We start from the raw sequence: 23,249 nt of genomic DNA, 5'->3' as shown, positions 1-23,249 counted from the left end.
GTGAATTCCATAGATTATCATTAGGAAAGGAATCAGAAACAAAACTGAGGGTATCGTTATGCCTTTATACAAATATATGTTACAACCATACCTAGGCTGCATTCAGGCATTTTATTCCATCCTCTCTTTATCATTTAATTTTTGCATTTTATGTCATCTTTCACATGATGCAAAAGCTACTTACGGAAATCTAGAAGTGGATTCCAAAAGACGTTACGTGCTCATTTCTGTGTTTCCAGAAAAAAAATCAGTTCGCAATTCCATTAACTTTGCAAATTGCTGGAGTTTTACATGGTAATTTCCCCACGGTTTTCATGATTATATCATCACTGCTCACATGAACAAATCTGGGATATATAGTTATCTTCTGCAGTAAAGCCACAGTTGCATCACACAACAGGTACTGCAGTGTAAAAGGAGCATTGGAAATAAGGGCAGAAGTGCTAGCATTATGCCCCATCAAACTAGCTCAATAAACCCCATATCTGAATACTGTGTACAATCCTGGCCACTGCATCTCAAAAAGGGCATTGTAGAGCTGGGAAAAGTGCAGAAAATTGCTACCAAGGGCGTAGCCAGGATCAAAACTAGGGGGGGGCAAGCCATGATCATTCAGGGGCGGGGCCACAAAGTGGGAACGTGGGCGGGGCTACAGGGCCAGCTGGCCTGACGACATCGTGGTGGCGGCAGCGGCGGCAGCGGCCACCTTGTGCTTCTGGGGCTGGCAACGGCGGCGGCTACCCTGCTTGGCTGGAGAGGACGGGAGGGTCGGGCAGGCAAGAGGGGGTGACAGGGTGGGCGAGGGCAAGGCAAGGCACGGCCGCAGTCACGACGGCTCCGAGGCGTTGCTGCATATCAGCATAATATTTCAACCATGTTGTGGGTTCAAGCCCCACCTTAGGAAAAAATTCCTGCATTGCAGGGGGTTGGACTAGATGACCCTTGTGGTCCCTTCCGACTACAATTCTATGATTCTATTGATATATTGCCATAGCATATGTATCATTCTGCTTTCTTGAATTGTCCTACTCCTAGGCATAGCAGCCAACTCCTAGAGGCCTAGGTGCCTCCCCCCCCCCAAATACTAGTAAATACCGTATGTGAAAGAGTCATCCCCCCCATGTTGATGGGCTTTCTATGTGGGGCTTATCTGCCCCCCCCCATATTTTATTAAGAATGGAAGAGGGAGGGAAGGAAGGAAGAAACAGAGAGAGGGATAACTCATATTTGTGGGTGCCTCTGGATGACGCTGTGATGCTGGAACTCTGCAGCAAGAGGACGGGAGGGTCGGGCAGGCGAGAGGGGGTGGCAGGGCGGGTGAGGGCGAGGGAAGGCACGGCCGCAGTCACGACAGCTCCGAGGCGTTGCTGCATATCAGCATAATATTTCAACCATGTTGTCGGTTCAAGCCCCACCTTGGGGGGAAAATCCTGCATTGCAGGGGGTTGGACTAGATGACCCTTGTGGTCCCTTCCGACTACAATTCTATGATTCCATTGATATATTACCATAGCATATGCATCATTCTGCTTTCTTGAATTGTCCTACTCCTAGGCATAGCAGCCAAATCCTAGAGGCCTAGGTGCCTCTCCCCCCCCCCCCAATTACTGGTAAATACCGTATTTGAAAGAGTCACCCCCCCCATTTTGATGGGCTTTCTATGTGGGGCTTATCTGCCCCCCCCCCAGTATTTTATTAAGGATGGAAGAGGGAGGGAAGGAAGGAATAATAGAGAGAGGGATACCTCATATTTGTGGGTGCCTCTGGGTGATGCTGTGAAGCTGGAACTCTGCAGCAAGAAGATGGGAGGGTCGGGCAGGGGAGAGGGGGTGGCAGGGCAGGCGAGGGCGAGGCAAGACAGGGCCGCAGTCTCGATGGCTCCGAGGCGTTGCTGCATATCAGCATAATATTTCAACCATGTTGTGGGTTCAAGCCCCACATTGGGGAAAAATTCCTGCATTGCAGGGGGTTGGACTAGATGACCCTTGTGGTCCCTTCCGACTACAATTCCATGATTCTATTGATATATTACCATAGCATATGCATGATTCTGCTTTCTTGAATTGTCCTAGGCATAGCAGCCAACTCCTAGAGGCCTAGGTGCCTCCCCCCCCCCAAAAAAAGAAATTACTGGTAAATACTGTATTTTAAAGAGTCCCCCCCCCATGTTGATGGGCTTTCTATGTGGGGCTTTCTATGTGAGGGAAGGAAGGAATAATAGAGAGAGGGATACCTCATATTTGTGGGTGCCTCTGGGTGACGCTGTGATGATAGGACTCTGCAGCAAGAGGAAGATACCGGTACACCTGTACAGGAGCCATGTAAGCAGCTTTCTCTCTGCTTGATTTACAGCAGGCACGTCCAACAGGTAGATTGTGATCTACCAGTAGATCACTGGATGTCTGTGGTAGATCACTGCTAGATCACTGGCACCCCTAAAAAAAGCTCACCCAAATTTTTCCTCCTCCCTAAAAAAAGCTGAACTATGACCTGAAGCCCTAAACAAAAATGGGCCTCCCTCCCTCCTAAAAGAAGCTCAACAAGTTTGACCTAAACCCCCCAAAACAGGGCTTCCCTTCCTTAAAAAAACTCAACAGCTTTGACCTGAACCCCCCAAAAGGGGGTAGATCACTCCCAGTTTTTAACTCTGTGAGTAGATCAGAGTCTCTTGGGAGGTGGCCACCCCTGATTTACAGTATACAGATGCAGGAGGAGGGGCAGACTGGAACACCAATGCTTTTTATAAACATCACTGTGTCTATCAAAGCTACAGCCCCCCCTTCTTATTCACTTCCTTTTAGCCTTGCAGGGCCACCTTAGTCAAATTGACTCCTCTGCACCCTCATTAAATCGCCAATAGAACTGTTAATGCGATCCCTGAATGCCCATTAACAACTCCCACTGAATAACAATAGGGTGAATAGGGTGGACCTTGCCTGAAGGGATATTCTGCTCCATTGTCTTAACTGCTTAAGTACTGGTAGCCACTTTGCTTTATTTATTTGATGTGTTTTTGTTACAGCTGTGTTCCCGCCCCCAGCAAGTAGAGAGCTGCTCTTGCTAAAGCAAAGCCCTTTCCACTTCAGTTTTTGGAGGGGCAAAGTATTGGTTATGGTCTGTAAAATACAATAATTTTTTGCTTCTAGGGGGGGGCAGCTGCCCCCTCCTGCTCCCCCTGTCTACACCCATGATTGCTACTAAAATGACCAAGGGGCTAGAATAGCACACATTTCAATGTTGGTTGTGCAGAACAGCATCTCATTGGAATATGCTCCCTATTAATCTGTCAAATTGCTCCAGAACCGCTTTTAAAAGAAAATATTTTCACTTCCCAATAACTGTACAGTAGTCAACCTCCATTTGTTTTAGTGAGTCTTGAACAGAACACCCACTGGTTGTGCTAAATATTCTCTACTCAAGAATTCTCCCCACTCGCATTTCTGAAATAGTATCTTATCCTTGTACAGCGTATCTCCCCTTAGGTTACAATGGAATTACTGACATTCTCAAGAGCTACAAGGAGAACTGTAGCTGCAAGTATGAAGATAAATAGAACAGGACTGCAACTTTAAATGTATGTTGCAGAATGAGAATGCACTTTTTAAAAAAGGAAGGAATGCTGTAATTCTATGCCCATTTAACTGGGAGTAAACCCAATTGAATTTAGTGGGACTTACTGGTGAATAGACATATACAGGATTGCATTGTAATAAACAAAAAGCCATACAGAGTTGGGGGGGCCGGAGGGGGAATACAAATGCATGTATGTGGAAAAGTGTGTGCTTGCGGAGAGATATTTGCAGCAGAAAATTCAGCTACTGCATTAAATGGGTTTATGTCCAATATTTTTACCTTTCTGTACCAGTGTTCTTTTGATATGAATTATGAAACAGTAATCCATTTCCAGACTATCTACAATAGGGTAGTCACTGAAGACAACAAATCTTAAAATGTTGCCATTTTATTTCAATAAGCAGAATGTCAAATATTTAACCGTTGCTACAATCCCAGAATGGGGAAGAATGTATTGACACAGCAAATACAAAGCCTGAGAAAAGCATAATGTGAGATAAGAAAGCTGGGAAACAGGAAACATTTTCCTGCAGTAAATCATCTCTCCATTATAACATTAAAGTTGCAGAGAGGAATCCCCATGGAGCTCACTACTTCTGAACAGGTTTACATAGGACTGCTCTGTAAGGGGAACATACCATCAGTGCCGGATTTATGTACAGTACAGTGGTACCTTGACTTACGAATGACTCGACGTACGAATGTTTTGAGTTACGAACGGAGCTCCGTCCACCATTTTGGATGCGGCGCAAATAGGAATTTTTCGACTTACGAATTTTTAATAGGGGGTTGCTTCAACTTACGATTTTTTTAAAAAAAAATTCCCCCATAGGCTTCTACTTACGATTTTTTCGACTTATGAAGGTCTGTTCGGCACGATTAAAATCGTAAGTCGAGGTACCACTGTATAGGCTAAGAAGGCTGAAGCCTAGGGCCTCTAAATCTAGGGGGCATCGCCAGCCCTTCTGCTCCCCAGCGGGCAGTCTCCCCTCTCCCAAAATTGCAAACCCAAGACATCATACAAGGGCAGGGCAACTCAGGCCCAGCAACTATGAGACCTAGGGCTAGCCAGTGGGGCGCAACTTGAAGCAGTGGGGCACAACTTGAATTTTTTTATTTTGTAGGGCCCCAGTTCACAGCCAAAGTCTGCAAAATCTTATATCCTATATGGTAATTTATGGACCTAATAGGTATCTAAAGCCATTTCCACATGTTGCCATGCAACCAGTCCATGCAGAATGTAGGCACCCTATATATAGAAATGAGCAAATCAGTGATATTTTAGGGAGCAGGCTAGCAGGTGGGGCCCATGACTTACATCACAGGAGCCTACACAACACAAAACATTGTTGCTGTATGTAGGTTTTATTTTATTTGTTTTTTTTTATCTTATATTTTGGAAATGTACATCCAGTATTTATTCCCCTTTGATTTTTTTTTGGGGGGGGCCCCTAAGCTACAGCTTGTTTTGTTTAGCTTATAGGCCTACGTCAAGCCATCACTGGTCCAGCGATAGTCTGGAAGCGAAGCGTCCTGCATAAAAGCATTTGCCCATCCTCACCGCTTTCCTTAACAGAAAGAGCGCTCCTAGGCTGCCGCTGTTCTCCAGTGGGATTCAATCGCATCTTACTGCCGCATTTATTTGGGAGGAGGATGGCTTTGGATGCCAAGCAAGGAAGGTGTGCGCGGAAACCTACGCGCATAAGCCACGCCGATCCCACAATAAACAGCGACGGCTGCTGATCGCCGCACCAGCGGCCAACTTCCAACCAGCAAAAGCGACGCACCGCGGTAGGAGGCGGGACGAGCGAGCCTGCCCGTCAAGCAAAAGCAGCGAATTGCCGGCGAAGCTTGCCGGCTGCGCAAGCGCATTCGCGGACGCTGGGAATTCTCGCGCCCCTTCAGGAAGGCTTGAGGAAGTGCGGCGAAGAGGTCCGTCCTCGGTTCGGCGAACGGGCGTCATGGCGGCGGCGGCGGCGGCGGCGGCGCCGGTGCAGCAGCAGGGCAGAGTTAGCTTGAAGGAGCAGCGCTACGACCGGCAGCTCAGGTCGGCCTGGAGGGCGAGGAGAACGAGGGCTGGTTGGGCGCAGCGCAGGGGGAACGGCCCGCCTCGCCTTGCTGCTTGTAGGGAGGCGGGTTGGGCAGGAGGCTTGGCGAGGCTCTGCCAGGGCAGAATCCTTCCTTGGCTGGTTCCTAGGGGCGGCCCGAGGATTGTCCAGCCGCCGCTCGGGGGACTTTCCTCGGCGGCACCGGGGCCAGGACGCCCTCCATCTCCTCCCGCCCAAGGCCTCTCTGTCGGCTAAGCCTAAAGCTTAAAAACAAAAGCGAAAAGCTCTCTTTAAGTCCAGGTATCTGAAGAAGTGTGCATGCACACAAAAGCTCATACCAAAATAAAAACTTAGTTGGTCTTTAAGGTGCTGCTGGAAGGAATTTTTTTATTTTGTTTCTCTCTTAAACTGTTTTACAAAGGCAGTGTGGGTCTAGTGGTTACAGCGGTTGTTCAGGACTGGGAAGACCCAGGTTCAAATCTCCCATTGGCCATGGAGCTCAGAGGGTGATCGAGGGCTTCTTACGCTGGACAGGTGCACCTCCAGCAGAGATCTATCTCCTTTGTATGCCAGATATACATCTCAGGGACTCGCTGTGTATGCAGGTTTAAAGCTCTCTGTGTACCCTACATTACAGTACAGTACTTCACTGGCTTATTATGATGATGGAAGGGGAAGACCTATGTTCACATCAGCCTGAGTTCCTTGGAGCTTTAAGCACTGTATAAATATTACAAATAATGCTTACAAACTTCCTTAAAGTGCTCAAAAACCATACAGCTATTACAGATATTTTCTGAGTGTTAGAAATCAAGCTTTCTTCTTCTTTTAGCCAATTGTTCTATCACTCTGACAGATTTGTATTGTGCTCTTCAGGGCCGCATCATCATAGTACAGTAGTCTATTAGGTGGATAAGGCTGAGAGATGGTGAATAGTCCAAGACCACCTAGTAAGTTTTATGGGATTTTGAACCTGGATCTTTCTAGTCAAAGTCTTAACACCTGTAGTCCTCCATAATACATCCCATTATCCCTGATTATTGGCCATGCTGACTGGGGCTTCTGGGAATTGAGAATCCAACAACATCAGGATAACTATTTGTTCCCCAATCTTAGTCTAACATTATAATTACTATATGAAAGTTTCTGTCCTGTTCCATTTTCAAGACTAGCCACTTCTCACCTTTGTTTCATCTGTTAGTTTTTTTTAAAGATACTCAGTTCCATGCTTATCTAAAGAAGCAACACTTAACAGTGATGTTCTGAACCATCCTTCAGCAATGCATCAATTCTTGAATGTATCCTCTCTCAAAATTTGAATTAGGAATGTTGACGATGCCTGTGTTTTTGTGTTGCAGATTATGGGGTGACCATGGACAAGAAGCTTTAGAATCTGCACACGTTTGTGTGATAAATGCAACGGCCACAGGAACTGAGATCCTCAAAAACTTAGTTCTGCCAGGTATAAATAAAAACAAATCTGCAACTTTCATTGAGTAGAAAAGTTGTAATTTGGTGTAAGCACCATGTTTATTTGTATCTTCAAGGTGTTGGATCGTTTACAATTGTTGATGGGAATCAAGTCACCGGTGAAGATGTTGGAAATAGGTAATGTGTGCACCATAGTTCTGAAAATGAAGGAGTGTGTTTAGGTGTGAGAGGTGAGGTGCTTGCAAACCCATAGAGACACTGCTGATCTCTAAACTATATGATTGGAAGGTTGGGCAATGTTCTGTCTATACCAGGCCTATTTCAAAATTACCATTTAAAATATATGGGAAGAATTCAGTGGTGCTCTGAGGAGCACAGTGGTGTGTAGAGTGTGGGGCAAGTAAAGATGTGGCTATGCAGAAACAACTGGGAATGTGCTCTTGGTTGGTCTTTGGCAAGTGAGACTTGTTATAAGCACTGATAAATTAATTGGTGCTTAGAGTAAGCCCTACTGGGACTGACTGGGTCCTGCTCCTGCATTCTTCCACTGTCTCAATGTTCTGTTGTTGATAGGGCCATAACCCCTTGAATTACAAAAATCCAAAATATTAATTCCATAAAGAACATTCCTATTGGAGAGAGGAAATGTGGTTGGGCTGTTTCCTTGGGGTACATTCCATAAAGTGATATATTTTACAGTATTTCCAGAAATGTTCCATCAAGTTAAAACTCTAAAATGTGTGATTGGTTTTTCTGCTTTTTTTAGTTTTTTCCTGCAAAGAAGCAGCATTGGCCAGGTAAGAAAATATTAAATGTGCTGCATTAGGAAAGTGACTCTGTAGTATTTGAGAGACCACCTTATCTCTTACCTATGCAGTAGGTCACTGTAGTTTACAGGATAACGTCTCCTGAAGTTCCAAAGATCTCGGAAGCCCACTCCACAGTAACTTGGAGCAGGGACTTCAGTATGGCAGGCCCTGTTCTATGGAACTAAGATATGACAATTGCCCACTATTTGCGCTTTACGGAAACAGTTGAATACATTTTTTGTTCTGACATGCTTTTCCAGGTGAATGAATGGGTCTCTGCCCACTTTGAATTGTTTTAAAATTTGTCTGTTGTTGTTTCCTGTGTTGCATTTATCTATTTTAAGCTGTTTTTATTGTGTTTTGTACATTGCCTTGAAACATGTTCATGGAAAGTGATTAACAATAACTAACTAACAGTACATTGGACCTACCTGGTGAAATATATTTTACTTTCTCTTTCATAATAAATAGATTAACAGTGCAATCTCATACATGTCTACTCAGAAGTAATTTCCAATGAGTTCAAAGGGATTTACTTCCAGGTAGGAGTGAAAAGAACAGCATGCACATACAGTAACTAAATAATATGACCAGAATACAGATAAACAGATTGCAAATTATGTAAGAGCAAATCAAAACCCTTACAAATGCTTGGAAGGAATTGTTCTAATTAGTTCACTCAAAATTAAGACTCCTTAGCCACCTGCTTGCATGCAAAAATCAGTATGTTCTACCCAAACAGAACTTTGGGCATTTCCCCTTCTAGCTATGCTAGTGCCTGTGAGGAAGTAGAGCTCGCATCAGATTCCATTGTCCTCTTTTCTCTGTGCCACTTCATCAGCAATGTATAACTTGACCACTGCAGTCCATGTGTTGGTAACCTTGAGATTGGGTTACTGTAGTGTGTTCTATGTGGGGCTGCCCTTGGATCTAGTTCTTTGTATGTTGATTTAAATGTAAATTTCACCATAATCAATATTAGTAGTAGTAGTATCAATACGCCACCTTTTTCCCTGACAGGGACTCAATGCAGCGTACAGATAAAAATAAGAACAGCTTAAAATATGGGGCAGGGAAACAGTCATTAAAAGCAATTAAATGTTGATAGAGGATCAAAACTATATATATACAAATAACTGCAATAAAAACAGCACAGCGTAGCCATTTCATTAAAAGCAGTCAGTTCCTAAAAACCTTTTGGAACAAGAAAGTCTTCACCTACTGGCAGAAGGACGACATGGAGAGAGCCAACAAGGAGAGGGACCAAACATGCTTGTGAAAACAGCTGGTGAGAGAAGTATGTAAGCATGCATAGGATTGTAGTCATAACAGTCTAATATTTCCAATTGTTATTTTTAAACAGAATCGAGCCCAGTGCGCCACAGAACTATTACAAGAATTGAATAATGATGTCTCAGGAAATTTCGTGGAAGAGGTTTGTAGCAAACATCCTTGTGTATACTGAAGTGTTGGCAATTGGAACTGTATAAAAGAGAAGGTTGGATGCGCATGCCACCCATAATTGTGGCATGCTACTAGAGAATTACAAGTGAAAGGAAATGGTAGCCATGCCAGCTGAGTTGGGTAAGCGTCCTGCCTCCTCCACAGCACCCTTTGTCATCACCACATCACACTGGAAAGGTCTGGTGTGAAAAGGCATCATCAGCCACACTTTAAATAGCAAATCCTGTTCATGTTGTGTGAATTGATACTATAGGAGAGCATAGATTTACTCCAAAAGTAGGGTGAACTTGGCAGTTGTTAATGCAGCTTTAAAGAGTGTGCATGTGACAGTGAACCTTGGCCAAATTGTGCCATACAGTCATCACTGTTCTGTGCAGGGTGAATGAGGTAACTGCTATGTTTATGTGGTTGATGCCTTGATTGATGCTTGAATGTGAGGAACAGAAAATTCCAGGGGTTGATTTATTCATATCTATAGGATTTAGGAAAATCCTAAATTTAAGGGGGGAGGGTGGTTGGTTTAATTTAACCGTAGTCCTACATATATGTGCATATTAAAAGTAAGTTTGCAGTTCGTGCACTTAGCCCAATAAGTGAAACTAATGTTTAATATTTCTATGTGTAATTGCTTTATGATCCTAATATGTATGTGTCTAATGCATTTTCTTAAGAATCCAGATAAACTTCTGGACAATGATCCTTCATTTTTCTGCCGGTTTAATATAGTGATTGCAACACAACTCCCAGAGAGGTAAGCACGGATCAAATTAACATTATCATCTAAAACGCAAATATTCTTCAGGCTTTTTCAGTGAATATGTAAATTACGTGAGAAAGCTAGCGTGTCATCTTTGTTTTTAATGCTCACATCAAATTGATTTCCATTATGTTTGAGCACAATTCCATTTAGTTAAGTTGTGTTTTCCTCTAGTTTTTGCCATTCCACTGAAACAAAAAAAATACACATTTGGCTGGGAAATTCACTAGATAAGGGCCAAACTGGATGTTCTAGAAACCTGAGTTCCCTAGGAATTGCAAAGGGGTAGGAGTGGAAATTGTGTCCTTGCAACCTTTCTCCCTAGATGTTTTGTCCATACCCGACCCAGAAAATGTGTGTCTGGGAATGAAGTGGGGGATTGCAAAGGGAAAGTGCATAAATTATTTCTGCCCTTTGCTTTGTAGCAGAGAAACAACAGTCTGATTTCCCAGTGCTGCATTTGTTTCTAAATGCTTTGATTGGCCCTAAGCTGATCTGCTGTGGTAATCAACTTGTTAACCTACCGTTCCTTATAAAAGAATTCTCTACTTGATTTGCGGCCTGCATCTTGATAATGAAAGGAGTTCAGTCATCTCTACACTCTGATAAAGATTCAGAAAAAGTTCCTACATTGCTCGCTATTTTATCATAATATGCTTAAAACAATAAATTTGAATTATTTAAGATACTGTACACTATATCTGCAATCTCTCTCTCTATCTCTCTCTCTCTCTGTTCTCTTGATCTGACTCCATATCTTAATATTTTTCAGTACATTACTCAGGCTTGCCGAAGTCCTTTGGAATTATAACATTCCGCTATTAGTTTGTAGGACTTATGGATTAATAGGATATATGAGAATCATTATTAAAGAACACCCAGGTAAGAGATTAATTTAATAATTAAGAGCTTCTCCTATGTTGGGGTAGTCAACATGGTGCCTTACAATTATTGTTGGTTTCCAGCTTGTATTGGCCAAACCAGTGTGGGCAGTGGGTAGGGATGATGGGAGTTGTAGTCCAACAACATCAGAAAGATACCATGTTGGCTATTTCTGCCTTATAGCTTATACATGCCCATCTTTTAAAATGTTATTATTATTGAATCATAACATGACAGGTTTTTTGAGACACTTCAGTGTGTTTCATAGTGAGTGAACATACTAAAAAATAATCTAGAAATGGATTATGATCATGTAGTTCATCTTCTTGGTAGCAAAATTAGATGTAAAATCCAGTCCCAAGCTGTAGATCTGACTACTTCTACTTTTTATTGTACAGTGGTCCCTCGGACTTACGAACTTAATCCGTTCCGAATGCACATTTGTAGGTCAAAAATTTCGTAAGTCGAAAAGCAGATTCCCATAGGAAAAAAAATATTTGGAAAAATTCGTAAGTTGAGGAAACCGCATTAAAAAGCGCCAACGGTTTCCATTTGGATGTAGAAAAATTCGTAAGCACACGGCCATTTGTCCCGTTCGTAAGTCGAAAACATCGGATGTCGAGTAATTCGTAAGTCGAGGGACCATTGTATGCCATTTCTCCAGCAAATAGTAGGTTTTTCCAGAGGGGAAGGGGCATTGCTCAATAGTAGCATCCACATTGTATGTAGAAGGTTCTAGGTTTAATCTCTGGCATTTCCAGGTAGGTCTGGAAGAAAACCTTGTCTGAAATCCTAGAAAATATTGCCTGTCAGTATAGATAACACTGAGCTAGATGGACCATGATGATAAACAGCATGTGAAGTTGTATATGTTAACAACTTTTCCTTCAAATCAAAATCTTCTTCAATATTTTGATAGTTGTGGAATCTCACCCAGACAATGCGTTGGAAGATTTGAGACTGGACAATCCTTTTCCAGAACTGAAGGAGCACATTCAGTCTTATGATTTGGATCATATGGAGAAAAAGGTTAGTACAAGCTCTGTGTTCCGTCTAGCAATATGGGTGCAGGCTTTAGAGACAATCCACACAATCATTTTAAGAGAAGTGGCTTACAGGCTGTAGCTAATGCCTACAAATGACTCTTTTTAAAAATAGTGCTTTGAGTTTGAAACTTTCAGTCAATTCACCTATTCTAGTTTCTGGTTTTATTTTGAAGAATTTAATGCTGCAGTAGAATTCCATGAGATAAGCAGTGTGAGGCCTGTTTGAAGAAAAAATGGCTAAGCATACTTTTTGAACCTGATCCTTCATTACAGGTTTGCTTCTCCATACACTTCCAACATAAGCTTGTTGTAAAACCACAGCAACTAGCCCAAGAAGCATTGAATAGCTAAAAAAAAAACCCCTAAATTATTAGATCATTATTTAAGCCTTTATGGCCTCACCTGAATGCTGTGGGGATTTTAAACCAGAGGAAAATTCACTAATGGGCAACTTGCAAAGTCATATGCAAACTCATAAAGCTGAGGAAGTTGTGCGGGGTCTTCAGATCTGCTGCACAAATTGGAAGAATTATGCTGCAAATATGTTAATGACACCTGTGTATTGAAAGCAGTTCAACTAATTTATCTGTTTTTGTTGAATTCTGAATTTTTGTGGTGCATTGAACCTGTACTTAGTCCAACAGCTTCCATGCTTCAGGGTTGCTGTATTCATCTGTTTAAAACAAGTATAATTTTGCATTTGCAGGAACACAGCCACATTCCATGGATTGTGATCATATCCAAGTATCTAGAAAAATGGAATAATGAAGTATGTATACACCATGGTAATATTCTAACATATTGGTGCTTTGTTGTCAGCGCTCTGGAAATTAAGCTCCCCCAAAGAAGCTTAAGTGTATCAGGCACTTGATTTTTCATCTTTGCTTAAACATGAGATCCTGCTGCTGTTTTTGCTAAATATTGATGATTGCTTTTAATGCAAATGTTAAAACAAGTAAAGATTTCTCTTTATAGAAATTAAAAAGAGCATCGATGCCTGGATAGCTTACCTCTGGTCAGACATAGTTGGAAACATGGAAAATAGTGCCCCAAAGAACAATTTCAACTATTTGCTGGAAAACAGATGCATACTCAATACCAGTACTCCTTTGCTGGTTGGCCGCTCTATGTTTTTACATAGTTCACATATATAACTTTTCTATTTAGAACAGTGGACAGATGCCTAAGAACTACAAAGAAAAGGAAGCCTTCCGAGAGATGATTAGGCAAGGTAATGTCAAGCAGGAGCTTTTTAGCAATATACCAAAGGTGCAGGATTTTAAAATACATTTTTTATATATCAACATGGGCAGGGGGGTGGGGCTAACCTATGACCTCCAGATGTTCTTGAACTTCAAGTCTCATCAGCCCCAGGCAACATAGCCACTGGTCAGGAATCATGAAGATTGTAGCATCAAGAGAGTCAGGTGCTCCCGAGTTAACCCAGGGCTTAGCACTATATGAATGAGCCTTTACAAGTCTGAGTGAAGCATCAGGCTCTCACACTCTGTCCCCTTTCATCCTGCTGCTGAGTTTAGTTTCATTTTCAAAGAATCTCCGCTTAGCATTGCTTGCAAGCCAGGGGTCGTTATTTAAAGCTAGCAATGCTTAGTTTCTAAAGGAAACCAACTTCAAAATACAGGTTATAAAGCTATCTTGTTTAAATAACTATTTTTTTGTTTTAAATCAGGATCCGTAGATTGTACACAACACTACAAAACTAAGCAGAAATCTTCCTCCCAGCTATATGGTGTGTGTGTGTGAGCAGGGGCTTCACTTCGGAGTTTCATCTATGTAGAACTAAACCATGGTTTAGCATTGCAGTTTTATCTTGAGCTCTGTTGTGCTTTAAGAATACATGTAAAATATGCATAAATGGTATTACTATTTTTTATCATCACCATCATTAATGTATTAATCTTATAAGCCACTGTCGCAAGGCAATTTACATAAAAATGTCAGAAGTATCAACGTTTAAGAGAACCTGACAAATTCACTTGAATTTTAAGGAGCTAAAGAATAATGAAGATCATCTATGTTTAAAGTCCTGCTTTTTCTGTTCTTTATTTATTAGGAATCTTAAAAAATGAAAATGGAGGCCTAGAAGATGAAGAAAACTTTGAAGAAGCTATTAAAAACGTAAACACAGCTGTAGCTGTTACTAAGGTAAAATAAGATTCCTCCACATTACAGTCATACCTCTTCTTGCGAACGCTTCATGTTGCATTTTTGGGGGGTTAAGTCTGTGGCAAACTTGGAAGTGTTTACTTCTGGGTTTCGCCGTGCGTGCATGCGCAGAAGCGTTCTGCGTGGTTCGCGCATGCACAGAAGCACCGCTCTGGTTGTGGACTTTTCGGGGTAAGAACAGCACCCCGGAACGGATCATGTCCGCAACCAGAGGTTCCACTGTATTCTAGCTGCATAATTACTGAATCCTTTTTTGGAAAATTTGCTTAATTTTTTTCTTCTCCCACCCTCCTTTAGATACCAGGTTGTATTGAAGACATTTTCAGTGATGATCATTGTATCACTCTTTCAAAGCAGGTAATAAACACAAACAGCTTGCTCCTGTATTCTGCTTACCTAAATAGAAAAAGTTAGTGTGATATTTTTGTTTACCCTTAAGAGTCCACACTTTTGGATCTTGGTTCGAGCTGTAAAGGAATTTGTGGCAAAGGAGGGTCGAGGAAATTTACCTGTCCGGGGCACAATTCCAGATATGATAGCAGATTCTAGTAAATTTATCAAGCTGCAAAATATGTAAGTATTGTCTGTTTTTCACTTTATATTATATTAAATATTGAATAATCACACACACACACACACACGAATCATAGAATTGTAGACATGGAAGGGATCCCAAGGGTCGTCTAGTTCAACCCACTGCAATGAAGGAATATCAACTAAAGCATCCATGGTAGATGGCCATCCAACCTCTGCTTAAAAACCTCCAGGGAAGAAGAGTCCACCACCTTCTGAGGGACTATGAACCAATTGGACTAGCAATATCAGCATGGGTGACAAAACAGTGTAAGACAGGGTATAGCAGCTGTATAGAAGCACATGTAGATTTGAACGATTTTTGTTGTTGTTCCATGATTTCTAGCATTTCTTCCTTCAGAGCTCAATAAAAGGGAACCAAATGTGTATTCCCCCCCCCAATAGTATTTTTTTCAGCCACAAACGAATTGCCAGTGCCCCATTACCTGCAGTTCACTTACAGGGCAGTTCTCAGAAGTAAGTTCCACTCTTCCATGGGACTACAATCTTTAGAATGCTTCTCATTCCACTAGCTACTTAGCCATAAAGGAATTTGTTCCCTTAACTATGTTCATGTTCCTGATAAGTGAATTCAAGCAGATGACAATATTGATAGTTTTCAGTGGCCGTTTCTCACATGCCTGTTTTGTACAGAGATTCCTGTTTCAGTACAAAACATACAAAGTAATGATCTTCTAAGTATCAATTTTGATACAAATAGATCTTAGGAAGCTGGTGCAGTCTCTGTCTTTTCATTTGTCTTTGACAATCTTTAACCTGAGAATGAATATTAATGTAGATGAAGCCTACTGATTTCTGGAATTGGTTTTACTGAAGCTTTATGTTTTTTCCCTTTATAAAAAAGATATCGTGACAAAGCTAAGAAAGATGCTGAAGCTGTGGCTAACTATGCTGCCAAGCTGCTCCAGTCATTAGGCAAGGTGAGCTAATGAAAGTTATGTTTTGAATCTTCTCTTTAATCTTCGTCCTCTATCTTAACATGGAAAGCGGCTCCTATATAATGACCCAATTCAAAGAGCTCATGATCTGTACTCACAGATTTGTACTTGATGAACAGAACTGTTGATAATTGCAAGTAGATTTTTTAAAAATTGATAAATTAACATATTGTGTTGGGGTGGAGCCTTTAACTAAAAGACCCCACTGTTCATGTGACTTTCCTTGTTTCATTGTGACTGGGATGAATTACAGCTGTGAAAATTCATGGAAGATTCTAATTCCTAGGAATTGTGTGATGGAGGCATCTAGTAAAGTGTGGGCTAACATACGCACTGTCCTAAGGCAGGGTCACAGGGTACCAAAGCATCAGCTAGTTCCTGAGTCTTTGCCTCCACTCCAGTTCCTTTCCTTCCTTCCCTTGGAACAGAATATGTTTAAACTGCTCCTCACTCCTTCAATTTTTTTTATTCTTACCTTGCCAGTTCTTTGATTCTTCCTATTTTTTTCTGCCTATTTTTTCTTTCCCCCTTCAAAGTTAAAAAATAAATAAACCCAAACTCACCCCCCACCCTATGCTTTCCTGCCTTTTTTCTCTTGCTGGCATCCAGTGGGAAGGGGCACCAATGTCTTTCTTTCCCTATTACTTTTTTCTTTTGTGACGTTGGAGCAGTTCATCCAACAGCAGAAATTTCACCACTAGAAAATCATTGCCACATAATACCATTTTTTTAAAAGGTAATGCAACAAAGCAGTTTACACTAAAGCAGCAAATTTATATTGAGCATACACTTTCTTAAACACTATCAGTCTTACTGAATCAGGGCAATATTCCTCAATTTTCTTGTCTTATTTGCTACTTATTCTTATGACACTGCAGAATTAGGAGAAAGTGGCTGCTTAATAAGATTATTCTACTTAAATAAATGTGGCTTCAATCATCTAATGAGCGTTTTAAAAACAATTGTGTTAAGAGAATTGGCATGTTAACATGACAGTTTATTTCATAGGCACCAGAATCTATTTCTCAGAAAGAACTGAAACTACTTTGTAAGTATTTGTGGTTTTCTCTCAGCTTATACTGTATTACATTGTCTTTGTTACTGTGTATTTAGTTTTTCACACATGGCTTCTCCATTTAGGCTTTATTTTTGTTAAATAAATCATGACACATATGTCATATGTTGTTGTTCATCTAAGGTTGCATTTACCAAATTTTAAGATCTGCTAAGGAACAGATGATTGTTATTATGTCCTGATATGTAAAACATAATTCATAGAGGGTGTACTTTCTTTTTCACATGACTGTATATGCACAAAAACCTCTGTCTCTGCACTGCTGAGGACAGCTGTGAGCACTGATACAGAGTTTTTGGTGTCATTCTAGTGGCTGGAGAAAATCTATCCTTGTTTGAAGCATCTCACATTAGTGTTTCTGTGGACCAGGAGGTTCTAATCCTTACAAAGCCACTAGAAAATAACTCAGTGAATTTTATACAAATGCCAAGTTTATCCTTTTTTTTAAATGGTTGTTTCAAGGGCTAGTTGTTTTTGCTTTCTAAAAATGCTTTCCCTTCGTTACACATACTTTTCTCTCTTATCTTCCTTCCCAACTCTATTTAGGCACTAATTCAGCATTTCTTCAAGTAGTGCGGTGTAGATCTCTTTCTGAAGAGTATGGATTGAATACTTCAAACAAAGATGAGATCAGTAAGGACGTGACTTTATTATCTACAGTCTTCTTTTATTGTGTTTTCATCTGCAGACAGTGATGTGGAAATAATAACCTGAAAGGGATTGTGTCATGCTGTTGTTTCCTTTGTTTCTGCTGTAACATGGGAAATGGAATTGGGATCTTAGTTATGGGAAAATGTGTGAGCCCCAAAGTAGCTTTGATCTTTGTACCTTATTATAGATGGAATATGCTAATGGTTACAGCAGTGATGAGGAGAGTGAAAGTGCAACTTGCTTTTGCTATTTCTTGGTAATACAAATTTCAGAAATTATTTTGTTAGATCTGTAGACATACATGAACCATTCATGCTGACTTAGTAGGGAAAATTCTCAGGGAAAAACCTCAAATACTAGGCACATGATTAGTCCTTCTCTTTGTTTATTTTAAAACATTTTAACCCTGTTATCACAACGAGCTCAGGGTGAGATATAACACAACAGAACTAAAATACAATGTAACACCAGCATAGTGATATAAATACATGCAGAGAATAAAACAAAACAGCCTATAATGTTTTGGGGCTCTACAGTGGAGGTTGTTAAACAGATATCATACCTAAGTGGAACCATTAACAAGGCTTCCCCTCCACAGATTTTCATTCACCGACAGGAGAGAAGGTGCATATTTAGCTCTCAAATATGAGAGCCAGTGTGGTGTAGTGGTTAAGAGCGGTAGACTCGTAATCTGGGGAACCGGGTTCGCGTCTCTGCTCCTCCACATGCAGCTGCTGGGTGACGTTGGGCTAGTCACACTTCTTTGAAGTCTCTCAGCCCCACTCACCTCACGGGGTGTCTGTTGTGGGGGAGGAGGGGGAGGAGATTGTTAGCCACTTTGAGACTTCTTCGGGTAATGATAAAGCAGGATATCAAATCCAAATTCTTCTTCTTCTTCTTCTTCTTCTTCTTCTTCTTCTTCTTCTTCTTCTTCTTCTTCTTCTTCTTCTTCTTCTTCTTCTTCTTCTAGTTGTTTAGGGCTTTATAAATTAATACTTGTCTGGTAGCACATGGGTAGCCATTGTTGCTCCTTCAGGACCAGTGTTAACATCATCCTGGTATGCCAATCTACTCAGTAATAAGGTGGCTGCATTCTGCATAAGCTGCAGCTTCCAGACCAGCTCCAAGGGCAGCCCATGCTGAGCACATTACAGTCATTTATCTATCTGGGAGGCTTCCAGTGCATGAGTCACTGTGTCATGGCTATCCGTGTCCAGGAATGACTGTAGCCGACAAATCAGCCAAAACTGTAACAGGCACTCCAACTTGTTGGAGTTCAGCCTCAGCTTACTGGGCCTTATTCAGCCCACCATTGTATCCAAGCCCAATCAATAACTTGCAGACTACACGTGAGTCAGATGTCAAGGAGAACAAAGCTGGGTGTCATCAGTGTATTGGTGGCACCCTGCCCTCAATCCCCTGAGTTTCATGTCACTGAGTTTCATTCCTCCTTTTCTCCTAACAGAGGTCATCCATCTAAGAGACCCAAGACCATTTTGGTTCTGAAACTGGGCTGGAACCCAAGAATGGTTCTAGATAATCATCTTCATCCAAGAGCTGAAGTTCGGTGGCAACCCACCCTCTTGAACACCTTTCCCAGAACATAGGCCTTAGCGACTAGGCAGTACCTATCACAGCATTTGGGTCCCCAAAGGCCCGTGTTGGTCAAACACATTTATGTCTGTTGACTGTAATTCACAAACCGTACAGAGATGTTTGTGTAACTAATTTCTTGTAAAAATGTATTTCAGTTCAGGTGATTTTAGGATTTTTATAAAAGCAATGCAACACTTTTCTTCAGCTTATTGGTACACAATTGACACTATTTTTCCCTTAAAGTTTCCCATATGGATAACCCCGATAATGAGATGGTGCTGTACTTAATGTTACGAGCTGTGGATAGATTCTTTAAACACCATGGGAGATATCCAGGTAAATTTGATTTTAATACTGCCCAGTTTGCAACACTATTAGGAAAATATATGTTTAGTACAATGGATAAATTGAATAAATTGAAATTTTCCTCAAGTGACCCTTTAGTATAACCTTAATAATATTCTGTGTTCATAAATAACAACAACAACAATTATTATTATTATTATTATTATTATTATTATTATTATTATTATTAATTTGTTCCCCAGCCACTCTTGGCAGCTTCCAACAGAATATTAAAACAATCTATTAAATATTAAAAGCTTCCCTAAACATATATATAGATTAATTGTATGGTCAAGGCATATAGCATTATTATACTCCTGTATATTTTGCAAATTAAATTACAGAGATTTATTAAATCACTTGATTTTTTTTAAAAAATTATCTTCTCTTACAAAAATTATATCTATATATAATTTTAAAAAATCATTTCCAGGTGTTTATAATTATCAAGTGGAAGACGACATTGGAAAACTGAAATCTTGCCTCAATAGTTTTCTTCAGGAATATGGATTACCTGTAACAGTGAAGGATGATTATGTTCATGAATTGTAAGTACCTGTACTATATAAAATAAAATAAAAGTTTTCCTGGGTTTTGCTTTGGTATTACAAATTTTGCAATGTTGTTTTTCCTGTGTAGTTGTCGCTATGGAGCTGCTGAGCCACATATGATTGCAGCATTTTTGGGAGGTAAGAAATACTATAATTTTCACTAGTTCTTCTCAAGCTGTACACTTATTAGCACGTGAAAAAAATATTACAGCTTTATAGTCTCTTTTTTAACACTAGTGGAAGTTTTTTCACTTGTCTTATTAATTAATTTATGACTCCTTTTACATCCATCTCAAGACAACTTACAAACATACCATAAAACAAGAAAATAGTTTTAAAAACAATGCAAGAATAATAGTATCATAGATTTGTAGAGATGGAAGGTGCACAATGAAAGCTGTTCATTTTGAATTGTTTTTAAACCTAAGGCCAAGACCATTTTATCCAGCTAGAAAAGCTTGTCAAAATTAAAATGTCTCTGGAATATATAGTATTTGGAATACATGCTATGTAGAATTTGAGATACAGTATGAGATAGTAGTGTACAGTATTTGACTCAGCCATGATAAAAACAATCTCTATCATTTCTAAAACAAATATTTTCAATGTGTACACATTGTTCAAGGTAAGAAACATGTTGTAGACTCTGCTTTAATGTGACTACAGATATTATTTAACAAGGTTTCATGGGTTTTGTTGTATGCTGCTTTGAAGAGTCTATATATAAAGCAGTATAAAAATGTCCTAAAATTATTAAGTTGTTTGCTCTCTACCACTGAGTGAAGGTGGTTATGGGAATTTTATGCTCCATTTTCAGTTCACTGGTATAAAGTGGCAGTTGAAGAAAAACAATTTTGTATTGCATCAATTGAGTTATGAAGTTCTAACGTTGTTCCTTCCTCTTCCAATTCCCCTGCTGTTTTACAGGAGCTGCTGCTCAAGAGGCTGTGAAAATAATTACAAAACAATTTGTAATTTTTAATAACACCTACATTTACAATGGCATGTCACAGACATCTGCAACATTCAAGTTATAGGCTAAACACAGTACAGTGCATTGTTTAAAACTGTGGTTGCATTTAATTTGCAGTTTGTTCTGTAAATGATTGCTGCTGTGTTTGCTGCCAAGTTCCCTTCTTTGTAATTTTTCCCGATTATTAAATGTTCTTCTGAATTGTAATAAATATTTTTATCTTGTATTTTAGTAAGAGGCACTGGAATAGGTTGACTGTCATCACTACCAACACCATATTATTTTAGATGTAAGCAGCTTTTTTCTTGTGTGCTATTGGGAGTGGGACCCAATTCAGACCATTGCTACTAGCCTGCTCATATCACTCCGAAAAGTGTTTCTTAAACTATGTGTTAAATAAATACCTCTTTGAAGCAAATGTACAGCAAATAATATGGAGTTTTGTTTTCAATGTAAGCTACTTTTGTGCAGAAAGAGGTTTTTTTATTAAAAAAAACACACACCAATGTATACACTAACACACAATGCACCTTTGAATATTATTAATATATCAAACTATGAACAAGATTTAAAGCATTCTGAAAGAGAATGTGTAGTAATAGCAACTTTAGAAACTGTTGTTCTTGGTCTTCCCAATATATTTGTTTGACTACTTCTGCTCCTTATAGGAATAGATCAGTTGTTAGTATCTGTAACGTTGCTGGGGAAAGGATTAAATATGTTTTCCTGGGATTAGTTGAAAGACTTGGACTTGATGGTTTGTACAAACATACGTGATCATGTTAGCATTAGTTCCAGTGAATTGGAGATTGCTCAAGAATTGGATTTATTGGCGGTGGGGAATCATACTTTGTAGGTATATTGGTGTTACTTTGTACAAAAGGAGGTGCCCTAGTTTAAGATTGTTCTAAACTGCCCTGAGGCTCCATGGGGTCAAAGGCAAGTTAATAATTACTACCCAATAATTACAAATCAAGTGACATGGATTTTAGTTGTAGTGCAGGCTTCCTCAACCTTGGCCTCCAGATGTTTTAAGACTACAATTCCCAGCATCCCTGACCACTGGTCCTGCAAGCTAGGGATCATGGGAGTTGTAGGCCAAAAACACCTGGCGGGCCGAGGTTGAGGAAGCCTGATCTAGTGTGATGGAAGAGTACTATTATGCACTACCCAATTTATAGGCAGGCAAAAACAAGGAAGTAAATGATTTGGGATAATCCCTTCCATGGGTTTAATGTCAATTTTGAAACAGCATTCTAGGAATGCATGTAAGCCAAACAGTGGTTTGGTGCTGTGGCATGCTGGATATGTCAGCTATAGCTAATAGTGTGCTGTATTGGTTCTGTTAAAGCAAAAGGCATACTAAGTAGGTAAAATAAAATGTTTTATTTGGTGAGCAGGTTTTCATGAGATTTTAATATTTACCGTCTGCTTGCAGTTCCAGTGCTTTGTGTGAATTGAACTTATCACTGTTGCAGAGGTGGCTCCTTTGTGTTCACATACGGATTTTTATCACTTGATGTTTAAAATAAATGTGGGAAAACAACCCAGTAAAGATCAAAGCTCGTTGATTGCTTCACCCTGCTTTTCAGTAGAGGCATTTTCATGTGAATTAGGCACCTTTGTGCATGTGCATGCATTACTTGTACACCTTATTTTTCATGGACAAACTAATACGGCTGGATGCCACGTTAATTACTTCCTCACCAACTAGTAGACCTGGAAGTCTGATCTGAGGTGAATTAATTTCCATATCTAATGCACACCTCTGAAGTGATCCCCTTCCTGAAAAAAAGTGTGTGGGGTGACTTGGTGGTTTTAAAATACTGGAAAGCAGGTGTTGATTTTGCTGGCTTAGACCCAGAGCTGTGTCTGCATTCTAAAACTGCACCACTCCATGTCTCTTGAAGCTCAATAGTAGGGCATGAAACTTATAGTAAATGTTACTGATGGTGAGGGAGCACAAACAATTTTTTTTAAAAAATAATGGCACAGGCTAGCAAGTAAAATGAACAATTTGCATTCTGACACCTTGATCCTAAACCTCAGCATTGAAAGTTAAGCTTCAGGGGCACTTTCAGTGAGAGTGCAGAGGCAGGATGAGAACTACCCTGGGAGTTTAGACATTAAATATGGAGTAAGACTGAGGTGTGGGGAGAGAAGGGAAACGAATACTTTTTGGACTAAATGTAGGATAAAAATTGAATCGAGCTAATTCTATGCTGGTCCTTCTGAAATGTGACCTACTTCAAGACAATGGTGGGGGTGTGGTTAGAGGTGTGGCAGGTTTACTAAGAAGAAAAACTAGCTCTGTCCTATGGGCTCAAGG

General features: G+C 40.3%; 1 protein-coding gene across 1 annotated transcript; it reads left to right on the top strand.

Annotated features, from left to right (window-relative positions):
* Nucleotides 1–5,492: 5,492 nt before the first annotated feature.
* NAE1 (NEDD8 activating enzyme E1 subunit 1) lies at nucleotides 5,493–21,393 on the top strand. Its single transcript, XM_035120317.2, has 20 exons — nucleotides 5,493–5,620; nucleotides 6,980–7,083; nucleotides 7,169–7,229; nucleotides 7,819–7,849; nucleotides 9,225–9,296; nucleotides 9,997–10,076; nucleotides 10,855–10,964; nucleotides 11,884–11,993; nucleotides 12,717–12,779; nucleotides 13,178–13,241; nucleotides 14,085–14,176; nucleotides 14,495–14,554; nucleotides 14,637–14,770; nucleotides 15,636–15,711; nucleotides 16,738–16,777; nucleotides 17,351–17,437; nucleotides 19,295–19,387; nucleotides 19,830–19,944; nucleotides 20,036–20,085; nucleotides 20,875–21,393. Exons 1-20 carry the CDS (start codon nucleotides 5,535–5,537, stop codon nucleotides 20,982–20,984), a joined length of 1,638 nt encoding a protein of 545 aa, XP_034976208.2. The 5' UTR covers nucleotides 5,493–5,534; the 3' UTR covers nucleotides 20,985–21,393.
* The last annotated feature ends 1,856 nt before the right edge of the window (nucleotides 21,394–23,249 follow it).

Source organism: Zootoca vivipara, chromosome 6 (assembly GCF_963506605.1).
Source record: "Zootoca vivipara chromosome 6, rZooViv1.1, whole genome shotgun sequence".
NCBI lineage: Eukaryota > Metazoa > Chordata > Lepidosauria > Squamata > Lacertidae > Zootoca > Zootoca vivipara.
The sequence above is the reverse complement of the archived record's forward strand: the minus strand, read 5'-3'. Positions and strand labels throughout refer to the sequence as shown.